The 18,057-nt window shown below is 35.7% G+C and overlaps 1 protein-coding gene across 1 annotated transcript in view; it reads right to left on the reverse strand.

Moving 5' to 3' along the window:
* The window catches only part of CFH (complement factor H), a 133,408-nt gene that overhangs the window by 50,776 nt on the left and 64,575 nt on the right, over window positions 1-18,057 (reverse strand). The window contains exons 10-11 of the mRNA XM_030936121.1: window positions 9,778-9,960; window positions 7,660-7,836 (exon numbers count right to left, since the gene is read on the reverse strand). Of these exons, the coding sequence (XP_030791981.1) occupies window positions 7,660-7,836; window positions 9,778-9,960 (360 nt within the window). The remainder of the gene's footprint in view (window positions 1-7,659; window positions 7,837-9,777; window positions 9,961-18,057) is intronic.

The following is an 18,057-nucleotide window of genomic DNA, read 5'->3' on the forward strand; positions in this document are numbered from 1 at the left end:
GAAACGTTACAATTGATACCACAGAAATAAAAAATCACTTGAGAACCTAGAGAAAATGAATAAATTGATTAGAAACATACAACCTTCAAAACTGAACAAGGAAGGAGTAGAAATACTGAACAGACCAATACCACCAATAACAAGCAGTGAGATTTAATCTGTCATAAAATCTCTACCAGTTAAAAAAATATAAAAGTCCAGTACCAGAAGGATAAATGGCCAATTTCTACCAGACATACAAAGGAGAATCAAAACCAATCCACTAAAACTGCTCCAAAAACATCAAGGAAGAGAAAATCTTCTCTAACTCATTTTATAAAGCTGGCCATCGACAACAGAACAAATAAACTAGTGGCCAGTATCCCCATTGAGAATAACTGCTAAATCCTAAATGAATACTAGAAAATTTAATCCAACAGCATATCAAAGTGATGATACATCACAATTAAGTGGCTTTTATTTCAGGGATGCAAAATTGGTTCAATGTAAGGTAAATCAATAAATGTGATTCGCCATATAAACAGAATTTTTTAAAAAATTAGATGATTATTTCGATAGATGCGGAAAAATCATTTGATAAAATTCAGTATTACTTCTTAATGAAAATAGTCAAGGCACTAGTCATGGAAAGAACATATCTCAAAATAAAAGCCATATATCACAAAAACCTACAGCCGACATTATACTAAATGGAAAAAGTTGAAAGTGTTCCCCCATAAGAACTAGAACAGGATAACAATGCCCAGTTTCTGTGCTTTTACTCAACATAGTGCTGGAAGTCCTAGCCAGAGTAATCAGGAAAGAGAAAGGAACACAAGGCATCCATATGGAAAATGAGGAAGTCAAATTCTCTCTGTTCGTTGATGATATGATCTTATACCTAGAAAATCCTAAAGACTCCTCTAAAAATTCCTAATTATGTAAAAGAATTTAGTAAAATTTCAGAATACAAAATTGATGTACAAAAATTGGTAGTATTTCTGTACACCAATAATGGCCAACCTGAGAACCAAATCAGAACTCAATCATCTCATTTCCAATAGCCATAAAACAAATTAAAAACCTAAGAATGCAATTATCCATGAGAGTGAGAGTTCTCTGCAAGGAAAACTACAAACACTGATGAAAGAAACTGTAGAGGAGACAAACAAATGGGAAAACATCCCATGATCATGGAATGGAAGAATCAACATTATTAAAATGGCAATACTGCCCAACACCATCTATACATCCAACGCAATTCCAAAGAAAATGGCAACATCGATTTTCACTTAATTCAGAAAAAAACTGCTCTAAAATTCATATGAAACCCTAAAGATCTCAAGTAGCTAAAGAAATTCTAAGCAAGGGCATCACGTTACCTGACTTCAAATTATACTACAAGCCTGCAGTGACCAAAACAACATGGTGCTGGTATAAAAATGGACACACAGAAAAATGGAACAGAATAGAGAATTCAGAAATAAAATCACAACTTATAACCAACTGAACTTCAACAAAGTAGTCAAGAACATACACTGAGGAAAAGAGGCACTATTCAATAAATGGTGATAAGAAATTTGGATAGCCACATGCAAAAGAATGAAACTGGACTCTTATCTCTTGCCACATACGACAATTAATCCCAAATGGATTAAATAATTTAATGCAAAACCTGAAACTACGAAAATCATGCAAGAAACCTAGGGTAAACTCTTCCGGACATTGGATTAGGCAAAGAATTTACAATTAGGACTTCTAAAGGAAAATGCAATAAAATCAAGTACAGACAAATACATCTGAATTAAACTAAAAATTTTTAGTAATATTAAATTATTAAAGTAATAAACAGAGTAAACAGACAACCTCAGAATGGAAGAAAATATTTGCAAACTATGAATCTGAAAAAGAACTGATATTCAGAATCTACAAAAAACTGAAACAACTCAACAAGAAAAAAATCAGGTAATCCCATGAAAAAGTGGGCAAAGGATATGAAGAGACATTTTGCAAAAGAAGACATAAAATTAACCAAGAAACATGAAAAAAACTCAATATCACTAATCATCAGAGAAATGCAAATTTAAAAATGATTATCATCTTATATTAGACACAATGGACACTGTGAAATACTCAAAAAATAAGAAATGTTGGTGACAGTGAGAAGAAAGAAGAATGCTTATACGCTCTTGGTAGCAATATAAGTTAGTACAACCTCTATGGAAAACAGAACGGACATTTCTCAAAGAACTAAAAACAGAACTACGATTTCATCCAGCAATCCCACTACCGTGTACCTACCCAAAGGAAATAAATTATCATATCAAAATGATGCCCGGACTCATATGTTTATAGCTTCACTACTCACAGCAACAATTATATGGAATCAAACTAATGGTCCATCAACAGATGATTGGATAAAGAATATGTGGTGTATGTATATATATATATATATACACACACACACACGTGTATATATATATACATATGTATATATATATATGCCATAGAATATTACTCAACTAAAAAAAATAGGAAAGGAAAAGAAAAAATCATGCCTTCAGAAGCAACATGTATAAAATTAGAGGCCATTATTTTAGGTGAAATAATTCAGATTCAGAAAGTAAAATCCTGTGTATTGTCACTTATAAATGGGAGCTAAATAAAGTGCACATATGGAGAGTGCTGAATAATAGACATTGGAGACTCAGAAAGGTGGCAGGATAGCAGGAGGGTGAGGAATAAGAAATTACCTAATGGGTGCAATGCTCACTATTCGAGTGATGAATACACTAAAAGTACAGACTTCACCGCTATGCAATATATCCATGCAACAGAACTGCATTTGGACCCTCTAAACGTATAAAACATAGAAATTAAAATTTAAAAAAGAACGCATCATAAAACACCATGGGAATATCTTAAGAAGTTAAATTTATAATAGAACTGGAGAGGATCCTGAGAATAATGATGATATAGTATCTATCATTGCAGAGTCAAGGATACCTTTATTTAACTGAAACTAAACCACCTTCAAATAATTCCTGGTCTCGTCATGCCTATAATTCTTGGTGATTGACATATACATCACAAAAAGGTAAATTCTCATCAAAGATTTATTAGTGAAGGTGTATGCACTAAGAAATTAATTAAAATTGATATTTTTGTTTACTGTACTCAAGGAAAAAGAATCCAAAATAGCATTTCTAATATATTTTAAATTAGAAAAACATAAAAATCACATAATTAATATATTATAAATAAAGAAACAAACTAAGATATATTTTCAAGGTCACATGGAAAGGCAAATTCTAGGTATCCTGAACATTTATGCTAACATATAACAATGTTGGGCCAGGCGCAATGGCTCACACCTGTAATCCCACCAGTTTGGGAGGCTGAGGCGGGCGAATCACGAGGTCAGGAGATCGAGACCATCCTGGCTAATACAGTGAAACACTGTCTTTACTAAAAATACAAAGAATTAGCTGGGCGTGGTGGCAGGCACCTGTAGTCCCAGTTACTGGGGAGATTGAGGTAGGAGAATGGCATGAACCCAGGAGGCGGAGGTTGCAGTGAGCCGAGATTGTGCCCCTGCACTCCAGCCTGGGTGATAGCGCAAGACTTCATCTCAAAAAAATAAAAATAAAACAAAATAATAATTTTGTTATATCTACTATTTATATCAATGTTTAATAAATTTGATAATTATTCTGATTCAAATAAGAAATGTGTAAAATTATCTCTTAAATGTTTATAATTTTTAAAAATCAGCAACATTACTAAATATTATCCAAAACATTGTTTTTCTTATTCAGAATCCTCCTTTCTTGCTTACTTAGAAAAGTACAAACTAGAATTCAAAAATTAGAATCATACTAAAAAGAAAATTAATTACATCATAATCTCAGTTATTAATATATAATTCCAAAATTAGATTTAAACCTATTCTTAAAAGTAATGTCACAAAATAATAACTACAGAAATTTGCTTTTGTGTTTGTTTCAATGAGTTTTGCAGATTATTTGAGAAAATCACACTTGAATGAGAATCACTGGGATTTCTCTCCTAAAAGTCTATACCAATCTTCTACATAGCAATTCTTTCATTTGTATGGGTGTTTATTTACATTTTTTGTGTTAATTTTATATAAATTCTCTCTGTAATAATACTGTGAAAAGCATTATCTTAAAAAGAAAAGTTAAGATCTTGGTTATTGGGTATTATTCAATTGCTGTATTTATATAGAGGTAATAACTTAGGAAATGTGATTTAGAGAATAATGAGAATGGACACTCCCTGAATTAGAAATATTTTTCTTCATCTAAAACTCAAAACCCTAAGTCCTAGTACTAGATATGTGAAATATTAGTATGAATTTTTAACTCTGAGGTATATACTCCTTGAAGATTATAAAACTTATTTAGCTTAAGTGCTCTGTAATAACAATTCTGTGGAAAACTTTCAACAAAGAAGAGACCTCCTGGGACAGTTGAAATACACTCAGATGTCTGTCAATCTGTACGCAGTTTTCTGTTGCATGGCTGAGAGAAGAATATTTGAAAAGAATACTAAGCTGGCATTTCTTCATTTAATGTTTGGAGGCTTGTACTACACTAGCAAATTCCTAGTTATGTGTTCAAATTATCCTAAGTCTTTGTACAATTTGCAATAGAAAGCCATTTTCTACATCAGCTTCTACTGCTATGTCCGCTACTCCAACTTTCTCTCCTTTAGGTTTTCATTTCATGTCTGGTGATTGGAAAGACTATTCAAATAATATATTCGCGATTTTGTGTTCTTTTCTGAAGAAGACCCCTCAAAATTGTGAAAGCTTCTGGCTTCATAAAACCTAAATTTACCTATCATTACAGAAAAGAAATGTATGATTCTCTTAAATTAAGCCTCCCCCTCACAATTAGAATAAAATTCAAACTCTTTATGATCCACGCCTACTCTTCCAATGTTATCAAATGTCTCTCTCCTCCACTAAATCCAGGATTCAGATTTTACGATCTTTGAATTTTATTAAAAAGGTAAAGTTCTTTCCTGCCTCAGCTGTTGCACATACCCTTCTCACTAAATGAATGGCTTTCAACCATTCTTTGCATAGATGACTTCCTATGTAAAACAGATCTCCAGTTCCTTTCCTACTATTTTCTATCTCAATCATTGGATTTTCTATTTCTCTGAACCCAGTGATCTATAAAATATATTTTAAATATTTTTATTACTTGGATATTTGGCTTTTTTTGTTTTGTTTTCCACTCTCTTATATTAGAAAAAAATCTCTGGATAGGTAGACCTGTGCTTGTGTTTTCACCATTTTCTACTGTCCTATGATAGGTATTTACATCTGGAATGACTCAAATTTAATTGGGCCTTTGACACTGTCTTTCATCTATAATTTACTCATTCTCTTTCTCAGCTGCGACTATTTCCAAACTTTTCTATTCTACCTAGTACTCCTCCTCCTCCTTCACCAACACACTATTCAATCTCAGATGACCATGTTTCATACTTCAAAACAGAATCCATCAGCTTCTACCATTTTCGAACCTTACTGCTCATTTTCCTTCCCATCTCCTGTTGCAAAGTTGTAAGCAGTCCTGTTGCCACCAAAGTACAATATCTCCACAGTAGCTCTGAATCCCTTCCCCTTGAATTTTCTCAGGGCAATATGTAAGTCACGTGTTCAGCCTTTGCAGCTTCCCTTTTGCTGTGTCTGCTCTGGTGTCTTCCATCTTTTTTATTTTTATCTTCCTTCAGTGCACAACTTTCCTGAAGCTATATTCTGAATTTCCTATTTGATGAACAGCCAGAATCTTGAAAGAGTTATGTCCATCGTCTGTATTAAATATCTTGCTCATTATTTTTATTGACAGATCCTACGCAGGGTCTGCCTCTTCTACTCTATTAAAAACCATTTTTGTTACACTTGCCGTTGGCCTGTACCTACCTAATCCATCACAATTTCTGAACAGAACATAATAACTAAATTAGAAATATTTATCACTTTGATAATGATAAGGTAATTAAATTACAACTTCTTTGACTTTATTATGCAAGACACTATGGCAATAAATATTTATAAATATTTTAGTCTGCTAACCAAAACAATCCTTTGAAATATTAGAACTGTTTGTAAATATTGTGACATTTTACCAATAAGAAAGAGTCAACAAAGCTTCAAATAGACTTGCTGTGTTGACCAAAGATACAGGCTTAGCAAGTAGTGGAATTAGAATTCAGACAGGATGACTTTTTAAGCAGTCTGTTACACTCCCTTTTCATTAATAATTCCTTATGTTTATGTCTATGGCAACATTCTAGATTTTTTCTCCTGTTTCTCTGGGTACTCCCCCTTTTTTTTTCTCCATTTTCTGTACTATTTATTCCTCTTCTGCCTTATTTTGAAATGTTGTAATGTTTCAGGGCTGCGTCTTGAGCTCTTTGCTCTTATCATTCTGTATTCTTATCCAATTTAGTGTCATTATTTATATGATGATACTCCGAAATGCGTATCTCGTCGCTAGATGCATATCCAACTCCACAGTTCACATATCCAGTTTTGATTTTCCGTTGGCAACTGAACCACCATGTGTCCAAGTCAAAAGTTGCAACAGCCCTCTCAAAATGCTTTCTCTCCAGTCAATACAATTTTCTGAAATGGTATTCCCATTTACCTACATACTTGTGAGCAAACAATTAAAAACAAACATGTGAGTCCCTTGATCTCACTCTTTTTCACACCCAACGTTTAGTAACATCACCTGTACTTTCCAACACCAAAATGTTTTCCAAATCAGCCTTCCACTCTGCACCTCCTCTATCCTCACTCGCTGTCAGTCTCCACACTTTCTCATCCTATCTGGACTCATTGTGTCGCCTCTTGCCTACAAAAAGTACAGCATCCTGGAAAACAATTCAACAAAACTAGAAATCAAATTATACCATTCCTTTTCTTAAAACTCTTTTATGGGCTTTCATCAGTCATAAAATGAATCCAAATGATAGGATGCCCTGAGTTGATCTGGACAATTGTTTCCTTGCCTCCCATCTAGCCTCAGCAGGCTAGACTCTGCTTTATCACCTTGAAATATATTGTTTTGTTTTTACAGCTTTGCACATATTTTTCTTTCCCTTGGAACACTCTATATATACACTTGTTTTCCCACAGAGTCGATCCTTCTTCTAACCCTGAAAAATAGATGGCTGATTAGAAAACTTAAATGAGATTCATGTAATAGTCCTCAGAACTTGTGAAAGTTAGAAAATAAAGAACTACACTCAGAAAGTACAGAACCTAACACAAAAGATAGAAGATGTAAAATAGAAATTAAAAAACAAATTTGCTGAAGAAATTGTAACAAACTATAATTTTGGTAATGAGTGCTAGGTTCTAAATAATTTGAAAGCTTTTATTTAGGGTAACAAAAGCAATTGTACCATAATCACAAATCTGGAAGGTACGTGGCCCATAGGAAACATTAATTTAATGCACTATTTTAGAAATCTTTTCAAAACCCCCCTTCTTTTCCCAGTTTATGTTAAATCAGGAGATACCTTGATTTTAGTCAACATTCCTTAAGAATTTCTCTATTTAATTCAAATTTTTAAAATTGGAACACAGATTTATTTTCATTTTGAAAAATGAATTTCTGAAAAACCAGTACTTACCATAACATATGGGTAAATCAGACCAACCATTGTCACCACACACTATGGAGCCAGTGGTGCTTCCAGTATTGCTTTCATAACCATCATGGCATTCATAGTCCAATGTGTCATTCAGCTTAAACCATGTGATGCTATTCTTAGCTCTGGCATTCTTAAACACTGGCATATCACAAGATTCTAGTGCATAAAAAATTTAAAATATTATTTCTAATGTCATCTAATAAACAACCTATTTCCCATTCTAAGAATAAAAAGCTTTATTGATTAGATACACTAATAAATAAGTACTGTACAAAAATAACCTGTGACTGGTGAGAATTTATTGTCCTAAAATAGTTGCCAAAAGTGAAAGTATATGTTTCTACACAGCATTTTTTTCATTGCTTAAGCCCCAAAATCTATTTTAGGAACGTTTTTCTTAATTCATTTATATAAAGCATTTATGACAATGCTAGTAATAAAACAGGCCACTACAGGTGTATACTACTTTTTTAAAGACAGTCATAACAGAATTTTGTAAATTAAGATTCCACACTAATTTGTAGTTGAGACATATGTAAAAAGGAAAAAAATGTTTGAAAAGATGAATTCGTATGTTATACAAGACATTTTCTCTTTCATAATAAGAAAATCTTAAAAGAATAATTAAAAATTTAGTATAGGCGGGGCGCGGTGGCTCAAGCCTGTAATCCCAGCACTTTGGGAGGTCGAGACGGGCGGATCACGAGGTCAGGAGATAGAGACTATTCCGGCTAACACGGTGAAACCCCGTCTCTACTAAAAAATACAAAAAAGCTATCCGAGCGAGGTGGCTAGTGCCTGTAGTTCCAGCTACTTGGGAGGCTGAGGCAGGAGAATGGCATAAACCCGAGAGGTGGAGCTTGCAGTGAGCTGAGATCCGGCCAGTGCACTCCAGCCTGGGCGACAGAGCAAGACTCCGTCTCAAAAAAAAAAAAAAAAAAAAAAAAAAAAAAAAAAAAAAAAAAAAAAAAAAATTAGTATAAATGAGTTTTTTATGAGGAGTAACATTTTTTTTGTAAACTAGACCTCATATTAAGCATAGACATTAAAAAAATGAAAACAATGTGCATGAATAACCTAGATACTTACTTTGCTTAACATGAATGTATTAAACATTACTTCAAATATATTACTGAGAGGCTGGCAGATGATTTGAGATTAGGAGTCTGGCTAACATGGCAAAACCCCGTCTCTACTAAAAATACAAAAATTAGGTGGGCATGATGGCAGGTGCCTGTAATCCCAGCTATTCAGGAGGCTGAGGTAGGAGAATCGCTTGAACACGGAAAACGGAGGTTACAGTAAGCCAAGATCGCACCACTACACTCCAACCTGGACGACGACAGAGTGAGACTCCATCTCTCTCTCTCTCTCTCTCTCTCTCTCTCTCTCTCTCTCTCTCTCTCTCTCTCTCCACACACACACACACACACACACACACACACACATACATATATGTAACTGAATGGTTTTGCAAAAAAAATAAGACAAACTGAGCCAGTTGTTCCTAGAAAATCTTCATAAATATCTACATAGTGTGGTAGGGAAATCATGCAATAGAGCAGAAATTGGTACCATCTAGGAATATTTTGTCTCTCTACTACCTATATATTTCCAAAAAATTTCTAAGGGGGGAGATATTCAGAATTGGACATCTCCTACAGTGCCAAATCTACAAATTATAGAGTTTAAATTATTTTGATATTATGCACTATACATCCATATCTTCATTAAAAACATTACTTTCATATCTAGGAGCAAAGACTTTGATATAAAAGGCTAATCACATAAAACAGGTATATGTAACAGTCATAAAGGTCTCAGCTAAAGCAAAATCAGTTTAAACCAGAATACACATAAAGCTCCCTAACTTGTTTAACACAGAATGCTTTAGAGTAGGAAAAGCCTGAATGGAAAGACAGACTAATATTTGAGTAATTGATGTGAAAAGGAAAAAATTGATGTCTGCTATGTTCCTCTAGGTTTCTTTTTCTTATCTTTTCAAATGAAATTATATCAGCCCCCCAAAAAAGACTAAAGTTAGTAAACTTTTGTGTATCATCTGGATAATCAATACAAATGTAATAAATTACTTACTAATGCACGTGGGTTGAGCTGACCATCCAGTTTTCCGACATGTAATTGATCCTGATGTTTCACCATCTGCTGTTATGTATCCTAGTTTGCATTGATATTTCGCTTGTTTATTTAAGGCATATGTATACTGAGATTCAGAAATAAACCCATTCTTAATATCTATACTTGATTTGGAACATGTTTCTAAAAGGGAAGAGAATAAGAAAAAGGCAACCATATGTTTGATAACATTTTATAAGAACTTAAATAATATGCAAATATAAAAATAATGAGTCATTTGTAACTGAAAACCTGGGTAATCATAAGCATTCAAATACAAGTCAAGGAAAATAAGTTCTGAGTTGCCAAAGATATTATATCAAGACTCTTCGTCATTTTTTAAAACAAAGCTCTATTTAAGACACTTATAATTCTTTCTAAGAAATTATTGGAAATCTGTTTGTCTAATGGGTTTGGAATTCTCCAGCATGTCAGAACTCAATAGACAATGAGTATTATTTCTGAGGACTCTTTAATCTTGCCTATTTTAGATCTTTTAGGCAATTCCAAAATTCATTTAGCCAATTGGAGTATCTGAGATCTTGTGATGATCTTAGAAAATCTGCCAAAATAACTGTCACAGCCTTTGACTCCAAGAATTTGAAATGCCATTCTTACTGTGTGCTTCAAAGTAAATGGACATGCGGAGTTCAGAGAAGATGAGAGACAGTAACAGATTTATTTATCTTGAAAGGCCAAAATGATGATTCCTCAAATTATGTAGAACTTAACTTGAAAGAGTGGAAGTCACTGTTTTTGTAAATGGATGACAGAAATTACTGTCAGTTACTAGGTTGCTTCCTGGAACTCAGCTTCATTTATAAATAACTCATGGATAAGGAGAAAATTAGAAGAGGAAACATTAAATATTTTGAATTGAATGATAATAAGAATATATTAAATAAAACTTGACACTCAAATAGTGCTCAGAGGGAAATTTATCATTACATAGCTCTAAAAGAAAATAATAAAAACTGAAAATAAATTATGATTTCTAATAAATTATAACAAAGAAAACAAACAAAATCCAGCATGACTACAAATTTTGAAACAAATCCAAATATGAGCAGAAATCAAACAGTAGACACAATTTAAAAAGGTAAAAGGCCAGGCAAGAATAATCAAGTAAAACAGAGTGCCAGCCACAAATCAGGAAATGGAAGCAAATAGATGAAAATAACATTTTCAGACATTGGAAAGCGGGAAGCACCTAATTCCAGAGAGAAAGTGACAATGAGATGAGTTTCATCATCAAAGAGACTTTATGCTGGGAGAAATTTTCCAAACAGCAGCACAGAGAAGGAGAATTCAAGCAGAAAATGACACACTTGCTGAGTAGAAGAAACAAAAGTCAGTGTTCCCAAAGAAGGTGAGGTCACTAGAATCTGCAGGAAAGAGAGTGAAAAAAGAAGAAACTATGGAGTGAAAGGGCTCTACAAATTTCCACAGCAACTCCCTGGATTATTTGGCTGAATATTGACACTCTGGAGAGTAGAGCAAAACTCCCCAAGAATGGACCGAGGATGCCTATCAGATGAAGAACACTACCAGAGAACAAAAAGGTAAAAGATTCCCAGAGCACACACAACACAGGGAGATATTTAAATGGAATCAATCAGAGTAGAAAGATTCCTTTGAACATCTAGGTCATTTAGTAGATACATCAGAAGCAGCTTAACATTCTGAACAAACTGTCTCTGGGTAAACAGTTTACTTAGGGCCGGGCGCGGTGGCTCAAGCCTGTAATCCCAGCACTTTGGGAGGCCGAGGCGGGCGGATCACAAGGTCAGGAGATCAAGACCATCCTGGCTAACACGGTGAAACCCCGTCTCTACTAAAAAATACAAAAAACTAGCCGGGCGAGGTGGCGGGCGCCTGTAGTCCCAGCTACTCGGGAGGCTGAGGCAGGAGAATGGCGTGAACCCGGGAGGCGGAGCTTGCAGTGAGCTGAGATCTGGCCAGGGCACTCCAGCTTGGGTGACAGAGCGAGACTCCGTCTCAAAAAAACAAAAACAAAACAAAACAAAACAAAACAAAAAAACAGTTTACTTAGAACTGGGACACAGTTCTAGCCTCCCTAAACCAGCCCTTTAAAACCTTAAAAATAAGCCTTGAAAGAACCAAGTTGACCCATAACAAATTTAGACTTAAAAAAAAAAATTAAAACAAGTTATCCCTGGGGTCTTACAGATGTACAGACTTTAGAAGTCCCAAAGCTGCTTCTCTTAGCTAAAATGCAGAGTGGAGTTAAAAAAAAAAAAAAAAAAATCCACCTTTTGGCAATAGTACCCTCTCCCCACCTCCCTCCAAAAAACACAGTAAATCTTTTATGGAATACTCACCCTACTCCAGTCAAACATTGATGGATAAACTACACATCAGAAGTTGTGGAATGGCACTAGAGCAGTATGAAATAAATTGGTGTCACTAAATAGTTGGGATAGAAAATGACAGTGTTCCCCTTCAATAATCTTAGCCTCTACCATTAGACATTAGAAAAAGTAGAAAAAAAAATCTCAAAGTAAGCAGAAGAAATACTACAATAAGGATCAGAAATGAAATAATAAAGAAGTAAATATGTACATAAACAAGGAAACCAAAATCTTGTTATTTTACATCTCTATAATTGAGAAACCTTTAGACAGACCAAATCAGAAAAAAAGACGACACAAATTGCTTATGTCAGCAATGACAGAAATGATATCATTATGGTGTTTACATATATTAAAAGAAAAATAAAAAAAATTCTGAATAATGCCATGTCAATAAATTCAAGAACTTGAATTAATTAAAAATTACTGAAGCCACAAACTATCATAGCTCTCTAAAGAAGAATTAGGCAGCATTAATAAGTTATATCTATTAAACAAATTGAATTTGTAGTTGAAGGAGGAAAAACAAAATATGTACTTATAAATCTAATAAAATACAGGATCTGTAGGCTGAAAATCACAAAAAACTAGTGTAAGAATGTATGATCTTACTAAATCAAAGGATATATAATGTTTACATATCCTTTAATTTAATACTATTACATATCAGTTCTCCCCAGAATCATCTATGAATGTGTCCCAGTTCTAGTGAATAACCAAGCACAATGTTTTGCACATATGGACATGCTGATTCTAAAGTCATGTGGAAAGGCAAAGGGGCTAAAACAGCTAGACAATTCTTCAAAAGAAAAGAGAAGTCGAAAAGCTCACATTACCAAATTTTAAGACTTAGAAAAAGCTACAGTGAATAAAAGGATCTCCTGACACTGGTGAAAGGATAAACACACAGAACAATAGAAGAGAAAAGGGTGTCCAGAAATAGGCTCATGCATGGATTGATCCTTTAAATAGCTTCTATCGTATTTTGTTGTAACACTATCAGGTTCACAAGCCCACTGTTTAGCAATAGGCCAATACACTGAGACAGTAGTGCTTGCAGCAAAGAAAGGCTTTAATCAACACAAGGGCACCAAACAAGGAATTGGGAGGATTGTCAAGCCTCAAATCTGTTCTGGGAAGGGGCTATGTGCAAAAGACTTTAAGGGGATCATGGAGGGTGAGGCGCTAGAAAATTTGGGTTGTCAATTGGTCAGGGTGAGGGGGATGAAGTCACCAGGATGTGGAACCTGCATTATTTCCCGAGTCAGCTTTTTGCCGGGCTCTTTTTGACCAGCTGATGTGTGTGTGTGTGTGTGTGTGTGTGTTTGCTTTTTGTTTTAGAGACATGGTCTTGCTCTGTTGCCCAACTGGATTTCAGTAGCATGATCTGAGCTCACTGAAACTTCTGCCTCCCAGGCTCAAGTGGTCTTCCCACCTCAGATCTCCTGAGCAGCTGGTACTACAGACCTGTGCTATGATGCCTGGCTAGTTTTTTAATTTTTTGTGAAAATAAGGTTTTGTCTTATTGACCAGTATGTTGGCAGTTTTTTTTTTTCTTTTTTCTTTTCTTCTTTTTTGGTATGCAGAACCTAAAAGAGAAACTCATGCAGAATGATTATCATCTCATAACGTCTTAGGTTTTATCTATAGAAAAGAAAAGGACCAAAAGGTCTTCTGACAAGGGCTTCTTTATCCTAGGGTAGTAATCAGTGACCAGTTACAGAGAAGTAGGACAAAGGGAAAGCTGGCTTAATGATTGCTGCTGATTGTCCTGAAAACATAGTTGAATTTTTACCCCTTAATCAATTTTATATAATTTTCCTAGGGACACATTCAGTTCCTCCAGGACTTGATCCCTTCTCAATCCTGAGGTGTAACAGCTAATATGGTGTGAATCGGGCAATGGCCATTCTAGCTTCTTTTTGCTGACAAGGGGCACAGAGAGTGAGTCAGGATTAGAGAAATGAATCCATCTTGTAACAAACTGCAAGTTGTTATACCCAGCAGAGGGTGCTGCATGAACACGCTAGTACTTCAGTCTATGGTTTTACTGTAATATTTAATTGAATAGCAGCCTATGATGTAAATTATAAGCCCTATAAACAGAACTGTGAGCTTGAACTTTAAGAGCCCTTGAAAAAAAGGACTGGAAAACATGGAGTGTGCAGGGGAAAATCTCAAAAAACTACTCAGACATAGTGTCTGTGGTAGAGAGGTATGGTCTCCAGTGAGACTGCTGAAAGATTTTCTTTAGCTTGGCTTTTACTTTACCAGAAGCACTGATATAAGTACAACAGGTGGTATTGATCACTGTACAGACTCCTCTCTGTAAAGTCAAGAGACAATCAAGTGTAGTTCCGTTGTCAAGAACTATCTGGGCAAGTAAATTTAAAGAGTTTTCTCAGCCTTAATATTCTTAGTAGCCTCTTTTGCAATTATTTCTATGATTGCCAATAAGTTTCTGATCATGTCCCAGTGAGTGTACACTCCATAGCTAGGACTCGTGATGTCTAGAAGGCTCTGCCACCCGATATATTGATATATGCCTGGCAGTCCCTTTTGGAGTCTGTGGGAATCTTTTGTCATTAGCATGAACTGAGAAGTATCTCAATAAGTGAGAGCCCTTAATATACAGGTTATTGAGACACCAGTGGGCTTGTCCTAACAGAGGAGAGTCTGATCCTATGCCACAAAACAAAACAAAACAAAACAAAACATGTACCAAGGGGGCACAGAGGTAAAGCCCTCAAGGGTGCATTTATTGATGGATTTTTTCATGGAGAATACAGACAAATGGAATTGAACTATGGATCTTTTTTTACAGGCTTATTTCCTTTCTCCTGGCTGCATTTGTCTGCCCAGTATGCCATGGGCCAGGGAGGGCCTATGTAATGGAATGACTTTCCATTTATGATGGGGAAAGAGAGATTGAAACATGGGGTAGTGATTTCTTGGTGTACTACTAGTTGGACCTGGAAAGTAGCCATGGAAAGAAGCTGGTGCAGATAGGTAGTCGTATTTGGGGCATCCAGAAGGTCAATGACAAATATGACTAACAGAAAATGCTTATTTTGAATAGTTTGGGGGAGTAACTGACAGATCCAACATTCTGGTAAGTTTCTTCCAGTGACGATACCTTGAAACAGCTGAGCTACAGTGTTGTTATGCCTGTCTAGGCATTGTAGTAACAGGAAAGGTGTAATTAGAAGTTTTAAAACAAGAGTGACCATTTCTAAATGTTAGAATGTTCATTATAATGAGGGGCAGACTAAGTTAGCGTGGCATACGATGTCTAGAAAATCGGTAAGTCTAACAATTGTAATGACCAAGACAATTATGAAGTAAAATTTATAAATGTAGTAATAGTAATGACTTAGGCAATTATAATGGCCAAGTAAATATATGGGTTAAGCATTCAGTAAGGCAGGGAACAGACATGAAGTTATCTCACCTTTCCATATAAAATAATTATAATAACAAAAATTCCTATTATGCTCAAAGTAACTATTGTAGTAGTCAAGAGGACATGTGTTTTGTCTAATTTCATTAAAGTTAGTTATTTATCTGATATTTTTCTTCAAAAGATATTTGAAGCCCATCAAAGGATTTACTTTTCCATTCAAATAGGGTTGAGAGAGTCTCTGAAGTTGAAGTGGCGTCTCTACATTTATTGATAGCTCTAGTGTCTCGTGGGGTGGGTTTTATATGGCTGTGGTGAATCCAGGGTCTAAGTCCTTCAAGCTGAACAGAGAAATGAGTCACCAGTCATGCTTTGCATGGCCTCTTTCACTGTCTTTTTTTTTTTTTTTTTTTTTTTTTTTTTTTGAGGCGGAGTCTTGCTCTGTCACCCAGGCTGGAGTGCCCTGGCCAGATCTCAGCTCACTGCAAGCTCCGCCTCCTGGGTTCCCACCATTCTCCTGCCTCAGCCTCCCAAGTAGCTGGGACTACAGGCGCCCGCCACCTCGCCCGGCTAGATTTTTGTATTTTTAGTAGAGACGGGGTTTCACTGTGTTCGCCAGGATGGTCTCGATCTCCTGACCTTGTGATCCACCCGTCTTGGCCTCCCAAAGTGCTGGGATTACAGGCTTGAGCCACGCGCCCGGTCTCACTGTGTTTTTAAATGGTCCTCAGGATGTTGAGTTTTCCTGGTCTTGAGCAGAACCCAGTCTCTGGGTTGGAGGCGATGAAAGAGAATGTCAGCTGGATACCACAATCTGCTGGAACCGCAAACTCATTAATAGCAATTAAAGTGCAAGCTAAAGATTGTGCATATTTGATAATATCTAATTTCTTTATGTGTACATTATTGGCATTCCTTAGTCTGAGAAGAGAACAGAAGAATGATCTCCCATATAAAATTTATAAAGGGCTTAATTTAAGCTCACTGTTGGGGGCCAACCTTACTCTGAGCAGAGCAATGAACAGAATGTTATTCCAGGCTGTTAGTTTATTGGCAAATCTTAGCTAAAGTTTGTTTTGTTTTTTATAGTATGATTTATCTTTTCAGTTTTTTCGGTAGACTTCAGTCTCCGGACTGTATGAAGATTCCAGATTATGCAGAGAACCTGGAATACATGGTGTCCTAGGCTACAAAAGTTGCAATATATTCACACTGGAGGAAGACAGGCCATCTAAACCTGAGGATAATCTTCTCTACCAAGGCTTTCATAACCTCAGACATTCTCTTGGTCTTGCAGGGGAATGCTTTCATTTATCTTGAAAATATATGTACGAATACAAACAAGTATTTAAAATTTTCTGCAACCCTTGACATCACAGTATAATCAATTTGCCAGTCCTCTATTAGCCTTGAACCTCTTGCTTAAATCCCTGGTACTTGGGGTGGAAGACCAGTCTTAAGTTCTGGACACAAAGTAGGTATTTAAAAATTATCTTTTGGATCATCTTCTTTAAGTGTGTCCCAAAGACGTAGTCCTGGATCAGTCGAAGGGTGGCATGCCTGCCATACTGTGTGGTATCATGTATGTCTTTGATGATACCTGTCATAAGATACTTGGGTACTAGAACCTTTTCTTCTGTGTTACATATCTACTCAGTTTGGGTTCTTTGATTGGAGTCAAAGCCTCAACGAGTGATTTTAGATCTTCTTCCAAATAGGTATGGACTTTAGGCTGAAGTTTATTTCAGGGATTAATGGCACTAGCAAAGCTTTGGGCGTTTTTTTTCTCTGGTCACCCTTTTAGTGGCCTGGTCTGCCTAGTGATTTTTTTTCTTGCTACCAAATTCTCCATCCACTGATGTCCAGGGTTGTGTATTATAGCTACTTTCTTGGGTACCAAGACTGCCTTTAGCCAGGCTAAGATTTCTTTAGCATGCTTATTTTTTTTTTAATCATTAAAGGTTAGGAGTCCCCTTTCTTTCCAAATAGCCCCATAAGCATGGACAACAATAAAAACATACCTGGAAGCAGAGTAATAGGTGACTCAGGAGTCTTTACCTAGTTGGGATGCCCTGATTAGGACTCTAAGTTCTGCCTTCTGTGCTGATGAACCTCAAAGGAGTGTCTCTGCATCTAGCATCTGTCACAGGGTTACCATAGCATACTCAGCCTTCTGTTGTCCGTGGTTCATAAGGTTGCTTTCCTCAGTAAATATTTCTAAGTCCAGGTTTTTAAAGGGAATTTTGGTCATGTCTGGTTGAATAGAACACACTTGCTCAATAATTTATATACAATCATGTATAGGTATATTTAGCAGGAATTAGAGTAGAAACGGCTCTCAAAGTAACACTAGGATTATCCAGGAGGATGGCCTGATATCTATTCATTCTTCTAGAAGTAAATCAGTAGCTCCACTTCTGTTCCAACAAATAGCATACACAGTGTGGGGTGTGTACTGTGCTAGGTTAA

The sequence above is a fragment of the Rhinopithecus roxellana genome, chromosome 8, assembly GCF_007565055.1.
Source record: "Rhinopithecus roxellana isolate Shanxi Qingling chromosome 8, ASM756505v1, whole genome shotgun sequence".
Classification (NCBI taxonomy): Eukaryota; Metazoa; Chordata; class Mammalia; order Primates; family Cercopithecidae; genus Rhinopithecus; species Rhinopithecus roxellana.